This window comes from Delphinapterus leucas, chromosome 11 (genome assembly GCF_059928025.1).
Source record: "Delphinapterus leucas isolate spDelLeu-1000000601 "Yukka" chromosome 11, BTC_Dleu_Yukka2, whole genome shotgun sequence".
Taxonomy (NCBI): domain Eukaryota; kingdom Metazoa; phylum Chordata; class Mammalia; order Artiodactyla; family Monodontidae; genus Delphinapterus; species Delphinapterus leucas.
In genome coordinates, this window is record NC_143139.1 from 7,718,594 (window position 1) to 7,745,690 (window position 27,097).

A 27,097-nucleotide genomic window follows, 5' to 3' on the forward strand; every position below is an offset into this window, starting at 1 on the left:
GCAGAGGCTACTCTTCGTTGTGGTGCGCGGGCTTCTCACTGCGGTGGCTTCTCTTGTTGCAGAGCACAGGCTCTAGGCACACGGGCTTCAGTAGCTGTGGCGCAGAAGTTGTGGCGCAGCAGTTGTGGCGCATGGGCTTAGTTGCTCCGCGGCATGTGGGATCTTCCTGGACCAGGGCTCGAACCCATGTCCCCTGAATTGGTAGGCAGATTCTTAACCACTATGCCACCAGCGAAGTCCCTGAAGGACCTTTACTTATGATGAGACACTTCTGTCCCTTCTTCAAAAGTATCACCTGCCACTCCAAACAACTGCTTCACCTTGTCCAGGTTCCGGCTTCATTTCATGATTAAGGAGAGTCTTAAATTTAGGGATCAGGTGTAGGGTTCGTTGAATTTGAGACTCAGAGTTCAGGGACTCTAGATTTGAGACCCTAGAGGGAGACTTAGGTCTTGAGAGTGACCTCAGTTCTGGGAGTGTGTGCTCAAACCCAGAGGAGATTGACTCAGGGTTCAGGCAACAGGAGACAATGGCAATAGGGAGTATAGTATTCATTTTCTCAAGGAAGAAAAAAAGCGGAAGTGGACTGGGCTTAACGTTAACCTTAGCTTCAAGAAGCAAAAGAAATCACCTGAAACTTGTACACTAATTATCTGACTCAGAGACCAAAGTCCTTTTGCTTTCGTTTCTAATAGCGCCCTTCCCCTTTCCAAGAGAATCTAGGGTGAAGAGCAAAATAAGAGGAAGTTAGAAATAAATGAATAAAAGCTAAAGGGCAAGCCCTCACTGTCTTCACCAGGCAACAATGAAAACACTCACGTCATGGAAACAGGCCAGTTCTCTCTTCCCTTTCTTCTTCCTCTTTTTTTTCCAGTAAAGAATGATGGGTCAGTCTTGCTTTAACTTTTAAGGGAAATGTTCCTACATTCTGAGTTATCACGCAAGAACTTTGAAATTTGGATGTTCTCAGTGAATTATGCTACAGCATTAGCTATCTGCATTGTACGCCTTCTTACCAACCTCCAGCAACTTCCCTGTTCACCTGCTACCTATCTGTGCAGTCTAGATACCCAGTATCTGCCTGAGACACAGGAGTGAGTCATCCTCTGCCCAAACAGGTGGCAGTGGTCACACCTACAGAAACAGTGTGAGGCAGGCTGCTGGCGGCACTATATATAGCTCCAGAGGAAAAAGTCCAGTGACAGAGCAGCATGGCTTCTGACAGAGGTAAAATGGCCGGGGGGCCTGAAAGCTACATGTTCTTGAAAAATGCGAAAACTCTGTGTGTGTGCTTGCGTGTGTGTGTGTGCGTGTATATGTGTCCTGCTTCTGTTTGTATCCTTGGACATTTTCCAACTTTCCTATTTATTAATATATTAATATTCTTAAACAGGATTTATTATTATTGTTGTTGTTGTTAATACCAACTGTTCACATCCAAAAATGATTTTGATCAGATGGCACTAAAGCAATGCTTGTTTCACCGTAATAAAAAATTAAGTAAAAGAAATACAACTGTTAAATAAAAGTTTAAAGTAACAGCAGAAGTGATAGCACAAGGGCAAGTTAATGGATAATTTAAGGTTCCGTTACTTAATGTTAGAAAAATTCGTGGGAGAGGAAAAACACTCAGGTTGTGGAAGGTGATGATTTTCAGATGAGGTGGGATTTGAACTGGATCCTGAAAGGGCAGAATTTGAATTGGCAAAGAGGAGGAGATTCCAGGTTGATTGACACTGAGAGTTTAAGAGAATTTACAAAGATTGTGTGTGGAATATAAAGAATAAATTGGTTAAGATAGAGAAGAGTTTTTGGAAACAATCTGCAGTGAGATTAGAAAGCAAATTTGTTTGTTTGTTTTTAATAAATTTATTTATTTTTGGCTGCATTGGGTCTTTGTTACAGTGCACAGGCTTCTCATTCTGATGCCTTCTTGACTGAAAGCAGAAAAGACAGGAAGAAAGGAGGCCAGTGAAAAGACTACTGCAAGAGTGTGGGCATCATGTGATAAGACAAAATGCAGGTGTCAGTCTTAGGTTTCAAGAAACAATATTTTTTCTCCATTATATTTTCCCTCTATTAAAATTCTCTTGTGACTGGTATTTTGGGAAAAAGTGTAAAGACTTTATTTAATTGAAATATCTGGGTAATTTCCCTTGAAGGTGGTATGTTTTATCCCTCAAACCACCCCAAGTCATGTACCTAGTGTTCTTGCCTGGCACCACATGTGTAGGTGCTGAGAATGTATCTCAGTCTCTCTTTCTGAAGTCCTCACTGCTGGTTCACCTCCTCATAGAGGTGTGGCCTCTGTTTCTACAAGGCCCTCGTTGAGTAGACCAGCTGGTTCAAAGGCCCCAATTTGGGTTTTTTTTTGTTTTCATTTTGTTTTGTTTATTTACTTATTTATATTTGACTGCGTTGGGTTTTCGTTGCTGCGCGCAGGCTTTCTCTAGTTGCTGCAAGCAGGGGCTACTCTTCGTTGCGGTGCACAGGCTTCTCATTGTGGTGGCTTCTCTTGTTGCGGAGCACGGGCTCTAGGCGCGCAGGCTTCAGTAGTTGTGGCTCACGGGCTCTAGGCGCGCGGGCTTCAGTAGTTGTGGCGCACGGGCTTAGTTGCTCCACGGCATGTGGGATCTTCCTGGACCAGGGCTCAAACCTGTGTCCCCTGCCTTGGCAGGTGGATTCTTGACCACTGCGCCACCAGGGAAGTCCCTTGATGGGGACCATTTCTAAAGTCTTTATTGAATTTGTTACAATATTGCTTCTGTTTTATGTTTTGTTTTTTTTTGGCCACGAGGCATGTGGGATCTTAGGCTCCCTGACCAGGGATAGAACTCTCACCCCCTGCATTGGAAGGCAAAGTCTTAACCACTGGACCGCCAGGGAAGTCCCAAAGGCCCCAATCTGAAGTAAGGTCTGAGAAGTGCCCATTCCAAGGTGTTAGCCATCCGTTTTCTCCTCCATCTCATGTCAGATTCCCTGCATATTCTTCTAAGGATGAGAAGTTTATTCTTCATGTTACACTTAGAATAGTATTTACTGACTCTGTCCTCTTTCCTATATATCTTGCTGATTTATCTTTTCGGTCTCACACACCAGCTAGAACCATTTTCCACCTACAGGAAAGTGTGCCATACACAGTCTCTCTCCATTTAGTACAAATGCACAAATAGACATGACACACACACACACACACACATTGTTTAGGAAGAAAATCTTTTCCTCTACCCTCTTAGATTTTGTTCTGGGAGGGGGCACTGCAAATTAAACCGACAAAAAAAAAAATTAAACCGACAAAAGACAGATTAGCAAAAAAAAAAAAAAGACAAAATTACACAGAGGAATTCACAAAAATGTGACTCAAGGACTTTGGTTAGAATTAAGATGGCTTATATACCATCTTTTTTTTTCTTTTTTTTTTGGTACACGGGCCCCTCACCGCTGTGGCCTCTCCCGTTGCGGAGCACAGGCTCCGGACGCGCAGGCCCAGCGGCCATGGCTCACGGGCCCAGCCGCTGTGCGGCATGTGGGATCCTCCCAGACTGGGGCACGAACCCATGTCCCCTGCATCGGCAGGCGGACTCTCAACCACTGAGCCACCAGGGAAGCCCCTATATACCATCTTAATAGAGGAAGTGGAGAGGGAGAAGAACACTAATGGGAAAACAAATGACTTTTAGGAAAGATAGACGGGCCGTTAGGAGAATAGATGGAGACAGACTAGTTCGTGACAATGTCTGAGTGGGTGTCTCAATTGGTAAGAGTCAATCTCCCCTGGTTGCCCCAAAGAACGGGATTTATGACAATTGATTTCTTTTGAGTTCTTTTGGGAGGCTCTGCCTGTAGGAAAATAAGGGATTGTGGATTGGGGGGGGCATGGAGGGGAGTTTATTTTCAAACGTCTTCAGACCAAAATAATTGTTATGCTTCAGTGACACAATCTGGACCCCTCACCACACACACACACAGCCTTGGCATCTTCTGTTTTGAAGGTCTTGTGGTTCAAAAACTGCTCCTCAGAGATAAGTTTGGCTGGGAGACAGGGCAGGCACTTCACCCTCAGAGGGAGCAGCGAATTTTGTGTCTCTCTTTGACCCACCGAGAAGGGGTATCAGGTGGGAACCTTATACTCAGTGTCTCAAGCTTCATGGACATCTGAGCTCATTCCAGTTTTTGATATTACAAATAAAGCTGATATGAACATTTGTGTACAGGCTTTTGTGTGAACCTAAGTCTTCCTATCTCTGAGACACGTGCCCAGCAGGGCAATTGGTGGGTTGTACGGTAGTTGCATTTTTAGATTTTTTTCTAAGAAGCTGCAGACTGTTTCCCAGAGTGGCTATGCCAATTTATATTCCCACCAGCAACGTGTGAGCGGTCCAGTACCTCTAGCATACTATTGTTAATAATCCATAGCGGATAGTGGTGCATTTCATTCATTTGTTCAATAAGTATCTATTGCTAACCAACATGTTTCAGGCAGTGTGATAGGGTCTGAAACAAGATATGTATAATCCATATCTCACATAATTTACACGTGTTACTATAGGCATGTAATTAGGCAATCATAATATAACATGATCATTGCTATGAGGAAGGAAGTACAGGATTCTATGGGGGCACATAATTTACACCTAAGATCCTCTGAAGGGTGACTTTCCCCCTTTCTTTTTGGAGCCTTAAAGAGGATTACCTGGTTTGATATTGGGCAAGTAAATTTCAGCAGAGCCCTTAAAAATCTTGCTTTTCTTGATGCAATGACCTTGTCCAATCCAGTTAATCCAGGAGAGATTTTTTTTGTTTTTGCCCACGTGGCTTGAGGGATCTTAGTTCCCCAACCAGTGATCCAACCCTCACCGCCTGCAGTGGAAACAAGTGGGGAGTCTTAACCACGGGACCGCCAGGGAAGTCCCAGGAGAAAATCTTTTAACTGCATTTTCTGATATGGTTTGTGGGTTTGAAGAATAGAGCGTTTCTTCTTAGTAATTCAATTTGTATATGGGTGTTATCTGACATGATCATCTGTTGGTCAACAGGTCCTTCAGCTGGAGATGCTACCTCGAGGTAAGAATTATACTATCATAGTGCACATTTAATTCAACCAAGAATAGATGGATATTTAAGAGATGGAGGACTATAGCTTTCCTTATTGTTCCTTACTTATTCCACGCTCCCATTCTTTCTTTTGCTTTTTCTCTCTCTATCCTCTATGATTATTATTGCTTTCTATATCTTTGCTCCTATGGCTTTTGGTTTCTGTTGAAAAAAATTACCTTCCAGCTTTGTTCTGTTATCGTCTTACTATTGTTCTTCTCTCTTTAAATCACAGGTTTTCATAGGCATTAGTGAAAAGTCCAGTGAACTCATTTGTCACTTTGATTTCATCTTCTTATTCTATACTCTATGCCCATTTTCTAGACTTTTTTTTTTTTTTGGCCACATCACCTGGCTTGCGGGGATCTAAGTCCCCCGACCAGAGATTGAACCCAGCTCCCTAGTAGTGGAAGCGTGGAGTCCTAGCTACTGGACCACCAGGGAATTCCCTACACCTATTATTTTTCTTTTTTTGAAGCTCCAGGAGAGCAGAGATTGGTTTTATTTTGTTCATGGCTGTATCCCCAGGTTTTAGAACACATAGCAGAGCACATACTAGATTCTCAATAAATGTTTGTAGAATGATGGACATAATAAATGAACATTTTGCACAGTTTTCAAAAAAAACCAAAAACAAGTAAAGGCATCTGGGGAGGCTGGGTCTTGCCTCCCTGGCACCTAGACCTATTTTTATAACAGGGAGACTTTTGTCAGGGAGCATATTATCTCGTGATGGGTGGGCGGAAGGATTGATTTACATAATAAATGAAGTGATTCTTTAGGAATGAGTGGAAAATATGACGATGTAATAAACTTATGACTCAACCATATTGCAAGGAAGAGTCCTCAGAATAATTCTGAGTCACAGCTTTGACCCACAATGAGGGTGGGTATCTAAAGATGCCCTTGAGAGAAATTTGAATTTATTTCTTTTGAGGAAATAGTATACAGAATTGAATGTGGACGAAGCCTGAGGTTAAATTAGTCTCTTCTCAGAGTTGGGAATAGAATCCTCTTGGCAATTTGAGGCTTCCACACCTGAAAAAACTCTAGCTAGAGTCCCCTGAGGAATAGTGAAGATTAATGAGTGGGACAGGTCACCTCTAAGTGTGAGATAGAAAGATTAGAGGGAATTCCCTGGTGGTCCAGGGGTTTGGACTCGGCGGTTTCACTGCCGAGGGCATGGGTTCAATCCCTGGTTGGGGAAATAAGATCCGCACAACATGGCCAAAAATAAATAAAGTAAAAGAAAAAGATAAAATAAAATAAGATTAGAATATAATGAGAAACGTTTAAAAGAGGAACAAGGACACACTTATACCTGAATTCAAGACCACCAAGCAATGGTATAGAGAGTGGTAACCAAATAACGTGAGCTGGGAAAAATCTCTTCACTATGTTTGTGAGAGAAAATTTAATAATCCAAACGGACCTCCCCAGATAACTTTGAGATACAGAATAGAAAAAAAAAAGTTTCCTGAGATGTCATGTTTTAAATATTTATTTATTTAGGCTGTGAAGGGTCTTAGTTGCGGCACGCGGGATCTTTAGTTGGGGCATGCGGGCTCTTAGTTTCGGCATGCATGCGGGATCTAGTTCCCTGACCAGGGATCGAACCCCGGCCCCCTACATTGGGAGCACGGAGTCTTACCTACTGGACCACCAGGGAAGTCCATGAGATGTCATGTTTTAGATCTACCTGATCCAGAAGGAGAAGATGAAATTATTTCTAGGGTCCCTCAAATGATGACATAACAACACGGGTGATTTTTAATATTTCAGGAGAAGAATTGAACCCTGGGAATTTGAAGTCTCCTTTGACCCCCGAGAACTCTGTAAAGAGACCCGTCTGCTCTATGAAATCAAGTGGGGAAAGAGCCAGCACGTCTGGCGACACTCGGACAAAAACACCACCAAGCATGTTGAATGCAAGTTTATAGAAAAAATTACTTCAGAAAGACGTTTTCACCCATCCGTCAGCTGCTGCATCATCTGGTTCTTGTCCTGGAGTCCCTGCTGGGAATGCTCCAAGGCTATTCGGGAATTTTTGAATCAGCATCCCAGAGTGACCCTGTTTATTTACGTAGCACGGCTTTTCCAGCACATGGATCCGCAAAACCGGCAAGGACTCAGAGACCTGATTCACAGTGGTGTGACTATCCATGTTATGGGACCCACAGGTGAAAACAATAAACCAGGAATCTTAAGTGTTTATTAGAGACTGTGGTGGTGGTGATATGTTTCTAGGCCAGGAGACTGATTACCCCAGACCGGAAGTCTCAGAAGTTAAAAGTCCAAAATAGCAGGAGAAAGGACCAGGTCTGAAATTCATAGCAAGGAAAGCACCAAAGATATGACTCCTTTCCCCACTCCTGTCACTATGGCCTCTGTGCCATCTTCAAATGAATTGCGGAGTTCCTTTAAGGGATTCTGGAAGAGTCTAGCCCTTCTCCAGCAATAAATAGGCCAGAGAGATTTTATATATATTGTATTTTTTAAAAAATAAATAAATTTATTTATTTATGGCTGTGGTGGGTCCTCGTTGCTGTGTGCAGGCTTACTCTAGCTGCAGCGAACGGGGGCTACTCTTCATTGTGGTGCGTGGGCTTCTCATTGCGGTGGCTTCTCTTGTTGCGGAGCACGGGCTCTAGGCGTGCCGGCTCAGTAGTTGTGGCTCGCGGGCTCTAGAGCGCGGGCTCAGTAGTTGTGGTGCACGGGCTTAGTTGCTCCGCGACATGCGGGATCTTCCCGGACCAGGGCTTGAACCCGTGTCTCCTGCATTGGCAGGAGGATTCTTAACCACGGCACCACCAGGGAAGCCCCATAGTATTATTATTTAATAACAATAATAATAATTATTATTATTTTTAAATTGGGCTCTCTTTAACTTTCTGTTGTATGTGTTGACTGAACCAAGATTTGTGTTTCCTTAGAGTATGATTACTGCTGGAGGAATTTTGTCAACTACCCACCTGGGAAAGAAGCTCACTGGCCAAGATACCCCCCTATGTTGATGAAGCTGTATGCACTGGAACTCCACTGCATAATTCTAGTAAGTTACTATAAGGGAAAAAGATTCTGATGCGAAAAGAAGCATCCATCTTCAAACTTCTCTCCTGTTTACGTTGACACATACTCTTCTCACCGTCACTTTGCCATTTATATTGACATTTAGTTATTTACCTGACATCTTTAAAAATGTGAGAACAAGACAATCTCTTTGTGGGAAATAAGTGGGAGAAAGGAGCGGATAGACTGGTCTAAGATATATGTGGACTCCATAGGAGTTAGACGTTATCATCGTTACTGTTGTTGTTACAGAACATACTTGTTACACCAAATTGCACAATTCTTCTTTCCCTTATTGGTGTGTGTCATCTTATCGAAGGCATGTATGTGTCCCACTTGTATTCTCTTGCAAGTAGTTCAGCGGTCTTTCAAGTGATGTTTTGAAATGTTTGTGAAATATTACCCTAACTTCTTTTTTATTTCAGGGTCTCCCTCCCTGTTTAAATATTTCAAGATATCAGAATCAGCTGACCTTGTTCAGACTTATTCCTCAAAATTGCCATTACCGAATGATTCCACCCCATATCCTTTTACATAGAGGGTTGATACGACTTCCTTTGACTTGGAGATGAATAGAGTATATACTGTTTCATGAACAGGAACTGATGGCCCACTAAAGAGTACCATTAGAATCGAGAAATTTTAAGTTTGCATTTCTATACACTAACAACATGTTATCTGGAAAAGAAATTTAAAAAAAAAATCCCATTTATAGTAGCAATGAAAAATGATAAAATACTTAGGAATTAATTTGACCGAGGAGGTGAAAGATCTGTACACTGAAATCTACAAGAGAGATTGAAGAAGACACAAATAAATGGAAAGACATCCGATGGTCGTGGATGGAAGAAATAATATTGTTAAAATGTCCCTACTATACAAAGCCATCTATAAATTCAATGCAGTCCCTATCAAGATTCCAATGGTATTTTTTACAGAAATGAAAGAAAAATCCTAAATTTCATATGGAGCAACGGAAGACCCTGAATAGCCAAAGCAATCCTTATGTATCTGAAGGAAATGAAATCATTTTCTCAAAGAAATGTCTGCACTTCTGTGTTCATTGTAGCATTATTCACAATAGCCAAGACTTGAAAACAATCTAAGTATCCACCAGCAGATGAATGGATAAAGAAGCTGTGGTATATATACATGTATACACACACAATGGAATATTATATAGCCATAAAAAAGAAGAAAATCCTGCCCTTTGCAACAACATAGAAGAAACTTGAAGGCATTTTGCTCTTTGAAATAAGTCAGAGACAGACAAATACTATATGATCTCACTAATATGTGGACTCTTAAAAGAATCTGACCTCATGGAAAGAGACAAGATTAGTGGTTGCCAGGGACAGGAGTGAAAGTGGTCAGAGGGTAGAAACTTTCAGTGTTGTTTTTTGTTTTTTTTTGGCTACACCATGTGGCTTGTGGGATCTTAGTTCTCCAACTAAGGAATAAACCCGGCACTCGGCAGTGAGAGGGCAGAGTCCTAACCACTGGACCGCCAGGGAATTCCCAGACAAACTTTCAGTTTTAAGATGAACAAATTCTGGGGATATAAGGTACAGCATGTTGATTATAGTTTATACTGTATTGTGCAATTGAAATTTTCTAAGAGTAGATCTTAAATGTTCTTGCCACACACAGAGGTGTAAGTCTGTGCGGTGATGAACGTGTTAACTTACCTTATTGTAGTAATCATTCTGCAATATATACATATATCAAATCATTACGTTGTACACCTTAACTTAGTTGGACTTCCCTGGTGGTGCAGTGGTTAAGAATCCACCTGCCAATGCAGGGGACACAGGTTCGATCCCTGGTCCGGGAAGATTCCACATGCTGTGGAGCAACTAAGCCCGTGGGTCACAACTACTGAAGCCCGTGCACCTAGAGCCCGTGCTCTGCAACAAGAGAAGCCACGACGATGAGAAGGCCACGCATCACAGCGAAGACCCAACACAGCCCAAAATAATAACAAATAAATAAATTAATTAATAAAAAAAAGACACAATGTTATGTCTCAATTATATTCAATAATACTGGGGTGGAAAGAGATTAAAACAAAAGAATATAGAAATTTTCACAAATAACAGTATCACGGATAGCATTATCTACTGCTGTATCACAAATTACCCCGCTACTTTGCAGACTTAAAACAACAATAAATATTTACTATGTCACAGTTTCTCTGGGTCAGGAATTCAGGAGTCACTTAGTGTGTTCGTGTCTCAGGATATCTCAGGAGGTTGCTGCCAAGCTGTCAGCCAGGATTGCAGTCATCTCCAGCCTTGACAGAGGCTACAGAATGTGCTTCCCAGGTGGCACACACACGTGGCTGCGAGTGGGCACCCGTGGATGGCGGGAAGTCTCAGTTTTTCATCATGTAGGCCTCTGCACAGGGATGCTTAAAAGTCCTCATGACTTTGTGGCTGGCTTCTTACAGAGCAAGTGGCCTAAGACAGACCAGGGCAGAATTTGCCATGTCTTGGAATCATACACTATTTCTTCTACAGTGTTCTTGGGTCACACTGGCCAGCTACAATTCAATGTTGGATGGGGGGAACCACACAAGGACTTGAATTCCAGGAGATGAGAATCATCGGAGGCCATCTTTGGGTTTGACCTGTAGGGACATTTGCTGTGACTTCAGGACAAATAATTCCATGGAGCCAATTTCTCAGAAGATGCTAAAGGGAAACAAAGGACAAAGTAGCATCTAAATACAGAAAAGGGTTATTTCTTGCTCCCGTTGCAAGGCTAACGTCATTTGGGTGGAACGTTTTTGCTCTCTGTGGTTACTCAGGGACCTCATTTTCTACCATCTGGTGACTCCACCATCTCCTATGGCCTTGAAGTCCTCTGCTGAATTCTCTACACTCAGCTGGCCCACAGGAGAGCGAGAGAGACAGAGGCGCACAGAGAAGGAAAGCATTAAAGCAGTGTGAAAGTGTTTTTTTTTTAGAATCAAGGACTGGAAATGGCAAACGTCACTTCTGACCTGATTCCTCTAAGCCAAAATCAGACCGGTGACCCCACCCAGCTTTAAGGGAGGCTACAAAACACAGTCCAGCCATGTGCCCTGGAAGGAGAGGAAATGGGGTTTAGTGAACACATGACGTGTCTGTACAAGGAGGAAACTAGGAAACAGAAACATTATGGCCAGGGTCAGATAGGCAATACCACGGCAGAAATGAAACTAAAAGGCAGTGTGCTGTGTTTTTTTTTTCCTTTCCTTGGCATTCAGGATATGCTGGTAACCAAAACATGACCGCTTTTCATAATGGACTAAGGCTGCTCAGTCATTCGCCTGGCTTGCCTTCCTGGGTTGGCATGGGGATAAGGCAGTCTTCTCTGGGAGGCATAAGTAGGGGCTGCCACCTTATTAGATGTCTGTTTGAAGACTGTCTATGCATATTTCAAAACTGCTGTGATGGGAATTCCCTGGTGGTCCAGTGGTTAGGACCCCATGGACTCTGTGCTTTTTTCTGCTGGGGGCTTTGCTGCAAGGCCAAAAAAAAAGAAATAAAAACAACTTTTGTGAAAGCTACCATTTACTTGTTCTTATAAAAAATGGATATTAGGGGAAAAACCCTTCAAAGACAGGATGCAGTTTCTCACATGTATTTTCTTTTATTATACAGGAAGGATAGTGCAAACCATTACTTTTTTTTTTTTTTTTTTTTTTGCCATGTGGCATGTGAAGTCTTTGTTCCCCAACAGGGGTTGTTCCCTGACCCACAACCCCTGCATTGGAAGCATGGAGTCTTAACCACGGGACCACCAGGGAAGTCCCACAAACCATTAATTTTTTTTTTTTTTACATCTTTATTGGAGTATAATTGCTTTACAATGGTGTGTTAGTTTCTGCTGTATAACAAAGTGAATCAGCTGTACATATACATATGTTCTCATATCTCCTCCCTCTTGCGTCTCCCTCCCCCCCACCCTCCCTATCCCACCCCTCTAGGTGGTCACAGAGCACCGAGCTGATCTCCCTGTGCTATGTGAAGACTCATTTGTTTTAGTTCTCAGGAGGCTGCGAGCCAAGTTTCATATACTACATCTGTTGCTTTGTCTCATACGGACCATATTCCTCCAAGCTCGGCACCCCAATCCCTTACCTTTTGTCATTTTATTCTTTCTTTAAAAGCTTTTACTGGGATTCCCTGGTGGCGCAGTGCTTGAGGGTCCGCCTGCTGATGCAGGGGACACGGGTTCGTGCCCCGGCCTGGGAAGATCCCACATGCTGCGGAGCGGCTGGGCCCGTGAGCCATGGCCGCTGAGCCTGCGCTTCCGGAGCCTGTGCTCCGCAACGGGAGAGGCCACAACAGTGAGAGGCCCGCGAAAAAAGATTTTACTAATTTGACTATTAAATTTATGATTTGGGAAGGTGGTATAGTTCAGTCATAAAAATGTGAATGATAAGCAACGTAAGAACTACATGATAAAATTATGGGACAATATAGGAAGGACCTAAAATTTGAAATAAATAGATAACATTAAATAATTATATGCCTATGATCACTATATTTCTAGAAGAAAGATAAATCTGGTTTGACCCTTGACTAATCTCTGAGGTAGATATAAATTTTCTCAATATTGAAACTTCTCTCTTGCCAAAATACTTTTGATGCTTTTACTTTCTGTTCTTCTGAGCCTTCTCGCATCCACAACTCTCATCGAAATGATCCCTGTACTATTCCATCATCTCCCAGTTCTGCTTCACACTGAATCCACTTAATGTGCCTCATCCACCTTAATATCAACAGTGCCTAGGTTAGTGGCTAATAGAGGACCTGTCATCTATAGCAGTCAATTATCAAAAAATAAATTATTTGTAGGTATTAAAGGTAACATGAGAGAGTACAAAGAACACTGTCTGCATGTCAGAAAACCCCCAAATGTTCATAGCACTGTCATTTAAACGGTGTAAACTTGAATGAGTATATTAACTTGTCTGAGCCTTAAAATTACACATCTAGGGCTTCCCTGTGGTGCAGTGGTTAAGAATCCGCTTGCCAATGCAAGGGATGCTGGTTCGAGCCCTGGTCCAGGAAGGTCCCACATGCTGCAGAGCAACTAAGCCTGTGCGCCACAATTACTGAGCCTGTGCTCTAGAGCCTGTGAGCCACAACTACTGAGCCCGTGTGCCACAACTACTGAAGCCTGCGCGCCTAGAGCCCGTGCTCCGCAATGAGAGAAGCCACCACAGTGAGAAGTCCGCGCACAGCAACGAAGAATAGCCCCCGCTCGCAGCAACCAGAGACAAGCCTGTGCGCAGCAACAAAGACCCAAAGCAGCCAAAAATAAATAAATTAATTAATTAAAAAAAATTTTACACGTCTATAAAATCTGGATGATTATGGCTTAAGGAAAAGGAAGATTGAAGCCAGAAACTTCTATTTCTCTCTATTGAATTAGTTATCTATTGGTGTATAACAAATCACCCCAAAACCTAGTGGCTTACTCAAGACACATTTATTATCTCACAGTTTCTGCATCAGGAATTTGGGAGTGACTTAGCAGAGTGGTTCTTTAATATTTATTTATTTGGTTGCACCGGCTCTTAGTTGTGGCAGGCAGGCTCCTTAGTTGCGGCAGGTGGGCTCCTTAGTTGCGGCTCACCGCCTCCTTAGTTGTGGCATGCATGTGGGATCTAGTTCCCTGACCAGGGATCGAGAGATTGAACCCCGCACCCCCTGCACTGGGAGTGGGTAGCCTTAACCACTGTGCCACCAGGGAAGTCCCTGCCTTCCACACTTGATGTGGGAAATCCCCCAAATATAGACAGAGTGGCCAAAAGCATGGCACATGTTACCCACAGGTAATCTTTAGGTAAATCAGAGGGACAAGGATGGCCCTTCCAGGTGAAAGGGTCTCAAAAGAGAAAGTATGGTGAAGTGATAAAGGGTGCAGACTCCAGATGCAAATGGTCTGGGTTGGAATTCTTTTTTTTAAAAAATTATTTATTTTTGGCTGTGTTGGGTCTTCGTTGCCGCGCGTGGGCTTTCTCTAGTTGCTGTGAGCGGGGGCTACTCTTTATTGAGGTGAACAGCCTTCTCATTGCGGTGGCTTCTCTTGTTGCAGAGCATGGGCTCTAGGCGTGCGGGCTTCAGTAGTTGTGGCACGTGGGTTCAGTAGTTGTGGCTTGCGGGCTCTAGAACACAGGCTCAGTAGTTGTGGCGCACGAGCTTAGTTGCTCCTCGGCATGTGGGATCTTCCCGGACCAGGGCTCAAACCCGTGTCTGCTGCATTGGCAGGCGGATTCTTAATCACTGCACCATCAGGGAAGAATTTTTGTTTTTTTCTTTAATTTTAAAATTATTTTTGTTTTTTTGGCTGCATTGAGTCTTCATTGCTGCGTGCGGGCTTTCTCTAGTTGCAGCGAGCGGGAGCTACGCTTCGTTGCAGCGCATGGGCTTCTCATTGCGGTGGCTTCTCATATCGCAGAGTACAGGCTCTAAGCGCCCGGGCTTCAGTAGTTGCAGCACGTGGGCTTCAGTAGTTATGGCGTGTGGGCTCTAGAGCGCAGGCTCAGTAGTTGTGGCGCACGGGGGTTTAGTTGTTCCATGGCATGTAGGATCTTCCCAGACCAGGGCTCGAACCTGTGTCCCCTGCATTGGCAGGTGGATTCTTAACCACTGCGCCACCAGGGAAGTCCCCAAGAAGGGTGACTGATTGAACACGGAGGTTGCAGAAGATGGAGGTGTCCTTCTATTTTGCAACTGAAATATTAGTGCAATCACAGTGTTATTCACTGACATAAAGCACATGGTGAATATTTGTTTGATATTTCATCAAATAAATGCTTTTATTTTTGGCACAGGGTGTGCGGGATTTTAATTCCCCAACCAAGAATTGCATTCATGCCCCCTGCAGGGGAAGTGCAGAGTCCAAACCACTGGACCACCAGGGAATTCCCCAAAAGTACTTTCTAAGACTGCAATTGCTAAATTGCATTCTGTGGTGACTAGACTCTCTTAAAGATTCTTTATGGGCATTTATTTTTTAAATACATATTAGGAAACTTTAAGAGATTCTGTGCAGAATTTCCCAACTTCTTAAGAACTAAAGCTACTTTTAAAAGATGCATATTTGAAACTCATGTAAAAATAGAGTTCCATGAAACACACTTTGAGAAATGGAGAACATCTGTAAGGAAACTGAAAAACCTAGGAAGGAAACCCATTCCTGCAGAAGTGATACAGATTTAAAGCATTAACAAAACTGCAAATGTTTGACCGATGGCAGGTCTATTATAGGTTTGAAAGTTCTGCCCAAGCAAACTTTGAAAAATCAGGTGAAGCTGGACTAGGCTGAATCAAGAAATCCTTACTCTGGCTTCCTTGGTGGCACAGTGGTTGAGAGTCCGCCTGCCGATGCAGGGGAGGCGGGTTCATGCCCCGGTCCGGGAAGATCCCACATGCCGTGGAGCGGCTGGGCCCGTGAGCCATGGCCGCTGAGCCTGTGCGTCCGGAGCCTGTGCTCCGCAGCGGGAGAGACCACAACAGTGAGAGGCCCGCGTACTGCAAAAAAAAAAAAAAAAGAAAAAAGAAATCCTTACTCATTGTCCATGCTTTGTGGAAGTCAGGAAATTAGCCAACCATCAGAGTGGCTGGAATAAAGTTTCTTTCTTTAATAGACAAATATTCTAATTATGCTTTCTCTAGTTATGACAGTTATCCCTCTGCCATCAACAGATGAGGGAAACTTTAAGATAATTGCAGCATCCAGAAAAGTAAAGTCCCACTGAATGCAACGGGATACATAGCCACTTGAGATAATGGGAAAATTGGTATTACAACTGTCCTACAGTAAAAAAAAAAAAAAAAGTAATTTGTTACTGATGCTGAAAGCTCAGCTTCTCTGTACACCAGGGCCAAATTAAATCTTGGAGAGAGAGTTTGGGGTGAAGTAGAAAAGGATAGCTTTATTATTCAATACTCTACCAGGCAAAGGGGGACACAGTTGGCTCCTGCCTCGAAAGACTATGTGTCCCAACTTGGAGAGGGTAGTGAGAAGTTTTTTGGGGGTTTTTTTGGTTTTTTTTGTGGTACGTGGGCCTCTCACTGTTGTGGCCTCTCCCGTTGTGGAGCACGGGCTCTGGACGCGCAGGCTCAGCGGCCATGGCTCACGGGCCCAGCCGCTCCGCGGCATGTGGGATCTTCCCGGACCGGGGCACGAACCCGTGTCCCCTGCATCGGCAGGCGGACTCTCAACCACTGCGCCACCAGGGAAGCCCAGTGAGAAGTTTTATAACAATATTACCCAAGGCTGGGTTGCTGACAAGATGAGGGTGTGTGCAGGGTTTCAGGTGGTCGGGCCTCCTAATCTTGATGAGCTTCTCTGGTCCCTTTAATCTCGCCCCATGTGGTTTCTTGCCTGTTCTCCCTTGATTAGCAACTGTTTGAATCCACCCTTTGGAGCTCAGCGTAGGTCGTGGAGGCTGGAGTCTTGCCTACAAGAAATCGGGGGCCAAAAAAAGAGGCTCCATGCCTGGGAGCCTCACAGGGCCCCACTCGGTTTCATTACCCGCCACAATCAAAAATCTAACTCCATTCTCAAAATCTAACTTCCAAATGGCCCTACTTACCTCTTTTAGATTTTTCAGTACCTTGTAGATTTTCTGCTTTATTTGCTTGGTTTGAATTCCATAGAATTTAGAACCAAAAAATGTGATTTTACAGACTGAAGGTGAGCAAAGTCCTAGTGTCCAGCTTTCTACATGAAAAAAGACCCACATTGATGCACATCAGCCACGTGGAATTTCAACATATGTTTAAAAAGAGAATCCTAACAGCTTGGGGGTGAGGCAGGGGGTGTTACATGCAAAAGATAAGAAGATTATTGTCAGTCTTCTCAAGATCAGCATTGAAATCTAGAAGAAGCTTGACCCATACTTTTAAAATTCTGAAGATAAAATGTTTCTCAGCTGACTTCTACAGTCGGCCAAGCTATCTAGAGTGAGTTGTGAATAAAGACATTTCCAACATGCAATGTATCCAAAAAAAATCATTTCCCATGCTTTCTCAGGAAGCCACTGGAGGATTCAGTACATCAGAATGAGGGACTAAACCATAAAAAGAGAGTGCTTGGAATTCAGGACACAAGTAATTCAACACAGAAGAGAAGAGGAAAAAAATTCCCAGGATGATAGTGAAGGGAGATCCCAGGGTAACAGAAAGTAATTAGTTTGGAGAAAGAGGATAAAGAGATCCAGAAGAATGTATCCAAGAAAAAAAAGTGAAATTCCAGTTTTCCTACATCCTTGCCAACACTGGATAATGAAAAAACACAGTCCTCTGTGTCTTTCCTTTACTCTCACCCTGCTTTGCTACTTCACTTATGACACCAACTGTGTGGGTTTTCCACACATAAAACAATTCTTTGATTCTCAATTCTGATACTGTCTTGTGTCAGATCCCGCTGGTTAAGGACTCAGTCCCGCGAGACTGCCCCCACCTCGGATGCCAATTGAAAGTCCAGGTTGTTACCTATGTTTCTGACCAACTGGGTATAAATTGGAGGTTCCCTTGACCCACTCCTGGGGTTTGATTAATTTGCTAGAGCAACTCACAGTATTCATGAAGTCAGTTGACTTACTAGATATCTGGCTTATTATGAAGGATATTAAAGGATACAAATGCTGGGACTTCCTGGTGGTCCAGTGGTTAAGAATCCTCGTTTCCACTGCAGGGGGCACAGGTTTCACCCCTGGTCCTGGAACTAAGATCTCGCATGCCCTATGGCGTGCCCCCCCCCCAAAAAAGGGACACAAATGAACAGCCAGTTGAAGAGATACATACGGCAAGACCTGGAAGGGTCCTGAACAAAGAAGCTTCTGTCCTGGTGGAGTTTGGGGTGCACTGCTCTCCAGGGATACGGTTACTCTCTGGCTCACCAATATGAAAGCTCTCAGAAACCCCACCTTTTGAGTTTTTATGAAGGCATCATTACATAGGCATGATTGGCCATCGGTGATTGAACTCAGTTTTCTCCATCTTCTCTCCCCCAAGGTCAGGGGCTGAACTGAAAGTTCCAGCCTTCTAATCGCATGTTGATATTCCTGGCAGCCAGACTTCACCTTTATGTTACCTAGGGGGATTCCAAAAGTCACCTCATAAACATAACAAAAGACACTTACTGTGCTCAACATGTAGGAAATTCCAAGGGAGCTTTGTGCCGCCAACAGGGTGAAGACCAAATATATATTTCTTATTATAAATCACAATGTCACATGGGTATGATCAATCTCTTAAATCTTTGACAATCTGATGGATGAACAATGGTACTTTAATTTCTAATTCTTTAATTTGTGGTATTTGGCATTTTGTATATGGGTATTCATTGACTGGGAATTATGTTTTCCTGTTGCGGAGGAAGAAATTTCCCTCTACCCTTCTAGTTCTTCTGGATGGTCTAAGAATTGATGTGACATGATATAGATAACAGGAGAAAATCAAACAAAAGTTTGATAACATGTATACATGGGAGAGACCCAGAAAAACTGAGTAACTCACCCAAATGGCTGAAGCCCTGACCTTAAATACCATCTTCAGCTAAAGACAAAAGAGGCTGTGGGTAGTGATTTGGGACCTCAAAGGGGAGGAACGCAATTCACAAGGAAATGGAAAGTGAATGGCAAACAGATGTTTGCTGGGCTGTGCAGAGACAATGGGACCCAGAGTGGACTCTGATCTCCAGGCCCTGCGGAGTTTCCCCACCACACTCAGCCCATAGTCTTTGCAAAGCTCTCTGGTGACAGCTCTGTTCTGGGAACTGGCCCTTTATCTAAATTCTTTAGGCAGCTAAGGGGGAAGGTCAAATTTTCTCCTTGAGTCTTTTGGGCCTTGATTGTTTTCAGCTTGAAATAACCCACATGCCAAAGAGATGTTTTAGGGTGGCAAATTTTGCTCCCCTTCAATCCTTTGCCCTTTTTTTTTTATTGGTTTGTCTTCTCTCCTCTATTAATTTGTGAGAGAGATTTGTACATTAGAGGAAACGTCCATTTCTCTCATATGTATTTTTCCCAGTCTTTTGACTTTATTGAAACGGAGCCGGACTCTGTGGGGCCCTCCTAGGTACAAAAGCCCCTCTGTGTCCCATGGTTTCTTGTTTGTTAGAAAAAAGCTTTAGAGGGACTTCCCTGGTGGCGCAGTGGTTAAGAATCTGCCTGCCAATGCAGGGGACACGGGTTTGAGCCCTGGTCCAGGAAGATCCCACATGCCTTGGAGCAACTAAGCCCATGCACCACAACTACTGAGCCTGTGCTCTAGAGTCCACGAGCCACAACTACTGAAGCCCACGTGCCACAACTACTGAAGCCTGCATTCCTGGAGCCCGTACTCCACAACAAGAGAAGCCACCCGATGAGAAGCCCACGCACCACAATGAAGAGTAGCCCCTGCTCGCCGCAACTAGAGAAAGCCTGTGCGCAGCAATGAAGACCCAACGCAGCCAAAAATAAATAAATAAATTTATAAAAAAAAAAAAAGAAAGAAAAAAGCTTTAGACTCCTAGGCCTCCCCTGACTTCCAAAGAGCAGAATCTAACAGTTTCTAATTAGGGAGGTGAGGGAATGCAGAAACTCAGGAAAAGCAGTCCAGAAGCAATAGTGCAGCAATAAAAGAGTCTGAGTTCCTCTCAAGGGATATATATAACAATCTGATGCATATCTTTGAATTGCTCTGCAGAAAATAAGACCCCAGCCCAGGTGGAGGATGGTGACTACATGCCAACCACAAACATGTAGACCCCAGACTGGTTGGAACCAGAAGGTCGATGATTAAGATTTCTGAAACACCACCCTGTTACCTCACCAGCAACCAATCAGAAAAAAGTCATGCCCTCTGCAACCCTCACCCCAAATGTCACCTTTAAAAATCATTCCCTGAAAGCCATCTGGGAGTTCAGTTCTTTTGAGGATGAGCTACCTGTTCTCCTTCCTAGGTGCCCTGAAGTAAATGCGGTACTTTCTGTCACCACGTCCCCGTGTCAGTAAATGGGATTTGCAGGGAGGCCGGCAGATCCAAGTTTGATGGGGTAATGTTATGACTTTTTTTCTTAATTTAAAATTTTATATAGGCAAAGACAAACTTTGTAGTTTCTACGGCATGCTGATAAGGATAATTTGTATATCGGGACTGGGATGTTATGAATTATGATGTGAATTATAATAAGGAATATGTATTTGGGCTTTGTCCTGTTTTTTACCACTGAGCTTCTAAAACTCTTGGAATTTCCTAAGTGAAGAGAGAGAGAAGGTGTTTTGCTATGTTCAGGAGGCAACTTTTGGAATGCCCTTATGTTGCCTAAGGGTAGGGCTGATTGCCAAGGGAGATAACCCTGTGTTTGTAGGGTTGGAACTTTCTCTTCCACCCTTGGACCTTCTAGGAGGGGAGGGGGGACCAATGGCAAAAGATTTAGTCAATCACGCCTGTGTAATGAAGTCCTGTAATAAAAATCCAGGACAGTGTTTGGAAAGCTTCCAGGTTGGTGGAGATGTGGGGAGAGGGTGGCGCTGGGAGAAGGCATGGGCACCCCATACGCTTTCTCCAGACCTTGCGTTATGCATTTCCTTTATCTGTTTTTTCCTGGTTTATATAATAAACCGGCAATCTAGTAAGTAAAACTTTTCTCTGAGTTCTGTGAGCTGCTCTAGCAAATTAATCGAACCTGAGAAGAGGGTTGTGGAACCTTTTTTTTTGGCTGCACCGTGCAGCTTGTGAGATCTTAGTTCCCCGACCAGGGAGCGAACCCGTGCCCCGCCACGCCCTCGGGCCCCCCCCCCCCCCCGCAATGGAAGCGCGGAGCCCTAACCACTGGATCGCCAAGGAATTCCCAGAAACTTCTGATTGATAATAGCCAGTCAGTGAGAAGTATCAGTGATAACCTGGACTTGAGATTAGCATCCTAGGTTAGAGGGGATCTCTGGAACCTCTAATTTGTGGTCAGTCAAAAGCGCAGGTAATTTGAGCTTGCAATTGGTGTCTGAAGGACAGGGTTGGGAAGTAGTCTTGGAGAACTGAGCTCTTAACCTGTGGAATCTGATGCTGTCTCCAGGTAGATAGTGTCATAATTGAATTGAATTGTAGGACACCCAGCTGGTCTACCAAGCATTGTTTGGTGGTGTGTGTGTGTGTGGGGGGGAGAACCTCCTCTAGCAGTGGAAATGGGTCTAGGACCTAATTTAGGGACCCAAGAAATAGAGGATGGTCCACATCACAAAACTTCAGTTTTCAGCCCACACTTAAACAGGAAATGCCCCACTGTCCAAGAAACCTAACACACACCAGTCACCACCCTCCCACTCAGCTTTAGCTTACCTTACCCGAGAAAATAGGACCTCCAGCCTTACAAGGAAACCCTTGACCTCCCAGCCAATCACACATGCCCTGTTTCCAAGCTGCTGCTTCTAACACTCACTCTTGCCTAGACCTCCCTCGAAAAGAGGGCTCCACTGCTTCGAAGGCACTGTATTCCCCCAGCTCATGGTTTGTTTTCCTTTGAGTAAAGGACATCAAACTGGTTACTAAATTGTTTTATTTTTGTTATTTGACAATGATTAGACTTTTCCCTCTACCAGAGTATAAATACATTCACTCACCTCTACCCCCTTACACCCAAGGTGGTGAGAGGGAGTTGACAAGGGGAATCGAGTAGACTCGCTATTCTTAGTTATAAGGGCCCCTTTGGGATGCTGGTGATACATTTACAGTCCTTAATCTGCCCTATTGGAATTCCCTGGCCTTGCAGTGGTTAGGACTCTGCGTTCTCACTGCCGTAGCCTGGGCTCAATCCCTGGTTGGGGAACTAAGATCCCACAAGGCACATGGCGTGGCTAAAAAAAAAAAAAAAGAAATCTGCCCTATTGTGTGGAATTTTCCCGTTGAACTGAGCTGCTAAGGTGCTGGCGTGGAGGATGCTGATAGCCAGTTTTAGGATTTGGGCAGATGGGAGCAATAAAAAGAGGCAGAGGGGCAAAAAAGTTTCAGATGAGTCAGTCTCTGAGCTGAATAAGAAAGAAAATGAAGAAAGAAGAGGGCTGGTGAGTTGGGAAAAGTCAGAAAGGTCACTGAAGTGGAAATCTTGATAAGATTAAATAGGTATAGTGGGTGTATTTAAACAATCAAGCTTGAAGAATAATATATTATGGTCAGAAACAGGATGGATGAACTATTTTTAAAGCAAAGTTAGAATAGAAAAGTAGAAAGGAGATCAAGGAGGTATGCCCCATCATTCTTTTTCTTTTCTTTCTTTTGGTTTTTTTAGTAATTTTTATTGGAATATACTTGATTTACGATGGTGTGTTTCTGCTGTACAGCAAAATGAATCAGTTATACGTATACATACGTCCACTCTTTTTTAGGTTCTTTTCCCATATAGATCATTACAGAGTATTGAGTAGAGTTCCCTGTGCTATACAGTAGGTCCTTATTAGTTATCTATTTTATATATAGTAGTGTGTATATATCAATCCCTATCTCCCAATTGCTGCCCACCCTGCCCCCATTATTCTTTTCCTTTTTCAGAGTTTTCTTGGCTTTCTCACATGTTTCTTTTACTAGATAAACTTTATGATGTTTTTTGTTTTTTTGCGGTACGCGGGCCTCTCACTGTTGTGGCCTCTCCCGCCGCGGAGCACAGGTTCCGGACGCGCAGGCTCAGCGGCCATGGCTCACGGGCCCAGCCGCTCCGCGGCATGTGGGATCTTCCCGGACCGCGCCACGAACCCGTGTCCCCTGCATCAGCAGGCGGACTCTCAACCACTGCGCCACCAAGGAAGCCCATCATTATTTTATTTCTTTATCTTCTGCTCCTCAATTGCTTTGTAAGCCTTTGCTAAGGACACCAATGGGCTGTCTTCAATTTTGACTTCTTTTGTCTATTTGTCTTCTTGTGTTTGATCACATTCTTCTTGGAACTCTTTGATACCCAAGACCTGTTGTCTCCTGGTTTCCTTCTCAGTTGTCTTCTTAGGCATTTCTTACTTTGTCCACCACTGAAATATTGGTGTTTTATAAGATTATCACCTCTCATTCATTCATTCGATAGATTGAGTAAAACCAATCTGGTAACAGAGCAGTAAATAAAAGAGACCCTATCTTTCATGGAGCTCAAATACTAGTTTTCTCAAATCGTATAAATGTTACTGAGTCCAAGCTCGCTCTGCTCGCCCCACGACAGGCCAATGAATAGAAGGTGTTTATTTGGAAAGCGGGCAGACTGGTGTCTCTGAAAAACCATCTTATGGGGGTTGGATGCCCGTTTCTTTTATAGCACAGAGAGGGGGAGGAGATGAGGAAGTAAAGTAAAAAGCCCATAATTTTTGCAGATATCTCCTGGAATGGCCAGCCTCCGGGAGGGGATGTGTTAATTTCTTCTTCCTTGCAGCCCTCCACAGGTGGAACGGGTCTGGATGTTTCCCTGAACAAAAGCACTTTGGTTTAATATTCAGGCAGAGGGGCAGGGTTCCCCTAGGCAAGCCATTATGTAGAGACAGTGAACAAAAGCAGTGGAGAGCAAAGGTTAAAGTGAAAGAAACAGATCCAACGTGTAGTCCGATTTGGCTCTTCCCTGTTACCTAAACACTTCCCAGGACATCTCATTCATTTCCGGGGCTTCAACTACACCTGTAATCAGGAGTGATATAATATGTTAACAATGGAATCATCCTAGCACCAACTAAGTCAGAAGAGGGCGTCAACCAATCAGACAGACGGTCTGGCTGTACTCTGTTGTACTGGCTGAATATCAGCGCAACCTATAATATATAAATATGCTAATATGATGTCTGGTAGTAAGAGGACAGTCTAGAACCTAGAACCTCCAAACTGCTCAAATTCTAGCTCTGTTACTTCTGCTGCGTGACATGGGGCAAATTACTTCACCTGTTTGTGCTTCAGTTCTCTCCTCTATAAAATGGCATAATAGGGCTTCCCTGGTGGCGCGGTGGTTGAGAGTCCGCCTGCCGATGCAGGGGACACGGGTTCGTGCCCCGGTCCGGGAAGATCCCACATGCCGCGGAGCGGCTGGGCCCGTGAGCCATGGCCGCTGAGCCTGCGCGTCCGGAGCCTGTGCTCCGCAACGGGAGAGGCCACAGCAGTGAGAGGCCCGCGTACCGCAAAAAAAAAAAAAGAAGGTATAATAAAGTACCTACACCATACGGTTGTTACGAGAGTCATACAATATAATACATGTAAAGCATTTAGAACAGCCTGGAATTTTTTTTAAGTGATTTAATATTTTATTTATTTATTTATTTATGGCTGAGTTGGGTCTTCGTTGCTGCGCATGGGCTTTCCCTAGTTACAGTGAGCGGGGGCTACTCTTCGTTGAGGTGCACGGGCTTCTCACTGCGGTGGCTCCTCTTTGTTGCAGAGCATGGGCTGTAGGCACGCGGGCTTCAGTAGTTGTGGCTCATGGGCTCTAGAGCGCAGGCTCAGTAGTTGTGGTGCACGGACTTAGTTGCTCCGCAGCATGTGGGATCTTCCCGGACCAGGGCTCGAACCTGTGTCCCCTGCATTGGCAGGCGGATTCTTAACGACTGCACCACCAGGGAAGTCCCTAGAACAGCCTGGAATATTGATAAACACTCAATAAATGATAGTTATTATTATTAATTATTTCACAACTATGTTTCTAATCCTGACTTTTCCCCCCTTGAGCTCCAAAGTTATAGATTAAGTGGTTTTTCTTCCAAATATACCATAGGTGCTTGGGAAACCTACAAGGTTCAGTATAGTTAGTCAAGGCAGCCTTGTAGACAAATAGGGCAATCAAATTTTATAAGTACTAGGTAGAATGGGGAGAAATAACATATATATACATTTATATATATATGCATAAATACATACCTATATAGAGAATTGTAAGTGGTTTATACATGTGAACTCATTTAATCTTAACGACTGCCCCCACTAAGTAACTACTATCATTATCCCCACTTTATAAATGGGGAAACTGAGGCACATAGGTTCAAATGACTTGAGAAAAGTCACATAGCTACTAAGTCTAAACCCACTCTTCCTCCAGAGTTTAAGCTCCTTGTCACGCCACTATACTGCTCACCAAAGAGGAAGCCGTCTTGTGACAGAAAGAGCATTTCTTATAATTTTCTTTACGGATCAGATCTATTTCCCTTCAGATTTTACAACTTAAAGATATCCCTTGGAGGAAACATGCTGTGGGTTCTTGTTCTGCTAGTTCGTACATGTCTTTTTCATTATACTTGGAATCAACACCCTAGTGCAGACTTGTTTTCTGAGCTAATATTTTTATTTTTTATTTTAAAAATTATTTATTTATTTATTTTGACTGCATGGGGTCTTAGTTGTGGCACTCGGAATCCTCATTGCGGCATGTGGACTCTTAGTTGTAGCACGCATGCAGGATCTAGTTCCCTGACCAGGGATCAAATCCGGGCCCCCTGCATTGGGAGCACGGAGTCTTACCCCCTGGACCACCAGGGAAGTCCCCTGAGCTAATATTTTTAAACATCTGATCCTTCTTCATGAAAGATCTTTTTCTTGCTTTAAAGTATAAAATGAGTTTTCTGATTCTGAAGAGTTTCCATGTGCTTGGACAGCCCTGCTTCATTGCCTCATTACTAAAACTAACAAATTCCATAGGAGCCAGAGACAAAAGAACCAACAAACCCAAATCACTTCCTGTACACCTACCTCCTTGTCCCAGCACTGAAAGTGAGTGAACGCAGATACGTGTATCTGTACAGACCTGGATGATGAGTTTTGACCTGCACACCAAAGAGTATCAAATTTTTACACAATATAATAAGAATGCTACCTATGTTTCTAGTGTTCTTGACAGTTTCACTGAGACCCTATACTTGCTGAGAACAGGTATCCTCTGAAACTGGCCAAGTCAGTATTTCTCAAACTGAGGTTCTTTACTTTTTTTTTTGGCTGCCCCCTGCGGTGTGTAGGATCTTAGTTCCCCAACCAGGGATTGAACCTGACTGAGCCTCTTGCAGTGGAAGCCCAAGGGTCGTAACCACCGAACCACCAGGGAATTCCCTAGGAGGTTCTTAAAGGATCAGAGATAAAGTACAGACTTTCATATAAGAATAGGCTAGACTATCTGGAATAACTATTTTATAACTGATAATTGTCAATGTCAAGAGCAGCGTGGGGACTTCCCTGGTGGCGCAGTGGTTAAGAATCCACCTGCCAATGCAGGGGACACTGGTTCAAGCCCTGGTCCGGGAAGGTCCCACATGCTGCAGAGCAACTAAGCTCGTGCACCACAACTACTGATCCTGAGCTCTAGAGCCCGCGAGCCACAACTACTGAGTCCGTGTGCCACAACTACTGAAGCCCGCATGCCACAACTACTGAAGCCTGTGTGCCTAGAGCCCATGCTCCACAACAGGAGAAGCCACCACAATGAGAAGCTGGTGCACCACAACGAAGAGTAGCCCCTGCTCGCCACAACTAGAGAAAGCCCACGCGCAACAATGAAGACCTAATGCAGCCATAAATAAATAAATTAATTAATTAATTTAAAAAAAAGAGCACCAGGTATGCCAAAGAAAGATTCGCAGTAACTTGAATAAATTAAAATTCGCAGTAACTTGACAGCTGACCCACAGACATAGAAAACAAACATATGGTTACCAAAGTGCAAAGGGTGGGGAGGGATAAATTAGGAGTTTGGGATTAACATACACATACACACAGTACTATAAAAAATAGATAACAACAAAAAAAAATTTAGGGGACAGCTGATTCATCCTGGGACACAAGATGTAATTCTGAGCCCGTTTCATTCCTATGTAAGTTATTGGCAATTTTTATTTTGTAGTAAATACTTATGAAATCTCATCTTTGCGTGAACCGCTCACTGATTTTGATATACTTTATCCCTCTTAGCTTAATTTTGGATTCAGATCTCATCTATGGTAAAGGGT

General features: G+C 43.6%; 2 protein-coding genes across 4 annotated transcripts in view; both read left to right on the plus strand.

Moving 5' to 3' along the window:
• The first annotated feature begins 877 nt into the window (after window positions 1–877).
• Window positions 878–11,716, plus strand: APOBEC1 (apolipoprotein B mRNA editing enzyme catalytic subunit 1). Of its 2 annotated transcripts, XM_022577513.3 has the most exons (5): window positions 878–1,227; window positions 5,037–5,064; window positions 6,877–7,274; window positions 8,028–8,146; window positions 8,589–11,716. In XM_022577513.3, the coding sequence occupies exons 1-5, from the start codon at window positions 1,212–1,214 to the stop codon at window positions 8,733–8,735; spliced, it is 708 nt and encodes a 235-aa protein (XP_022433221.2). In that variant the 5' UTR covers window positions 878–1,211; the 3' UTR covers window positions 8,736–11,716. The 2 variants fall into 2 exon arrangements, with proteins under 2 accessions (XP_022433221.2, XP_022433220.2); XM_022577512.3 differs by lacking the exon at window positions 878–1,227 and having other exon boundaries at window positions 2,928–5,064.
• The window catches only part of RIMKLB (ribosomal modification protein rimK like family member B), a 140,974-nt gene continuing 121,910 nt past the window's right edge, over window positions 8,034–27,097 (plus strand). Inside the window, exon 1 of one of the 2 annotated variants that reach the window (XM_089920266.1) lies at window positions 8,034–8,146. The gene's annotated coding sequence lies outside the window, so the exon portion shown is untranslated. Of the gene's footprint in view, window positions 8,147–20,125; window positions 20,212–27,097 lie in introns of those variants that run through there. The other variant, XM_089920267.1, reaches the window with a different exon arrangement.

Bases quoted from the DNA above. Each gene is read 5' to 3' on its own strand.
- APOBEC1 (XM_022577512.3), top strand. From the start codon at position 5,015: ATGATCATCTGTTGGTCAACAGGTCCTTCAGCTGGAGATGCTACCTCG. The intron at 7,275-8,027 runs GTGAAAACAATA...GTGTTTCCTTAG, and splicing joins CCATGTTATGGGACCCACAG to AGTATGATTACTGCTGGAGG. The intron at 8,147-8,588 runs GTAAGTTACTAT...TTTTTATTTCAG, and splicing joins AACTCCACTGCATAATTCTA to GGTCTCCCTCCCTGTTTAAA.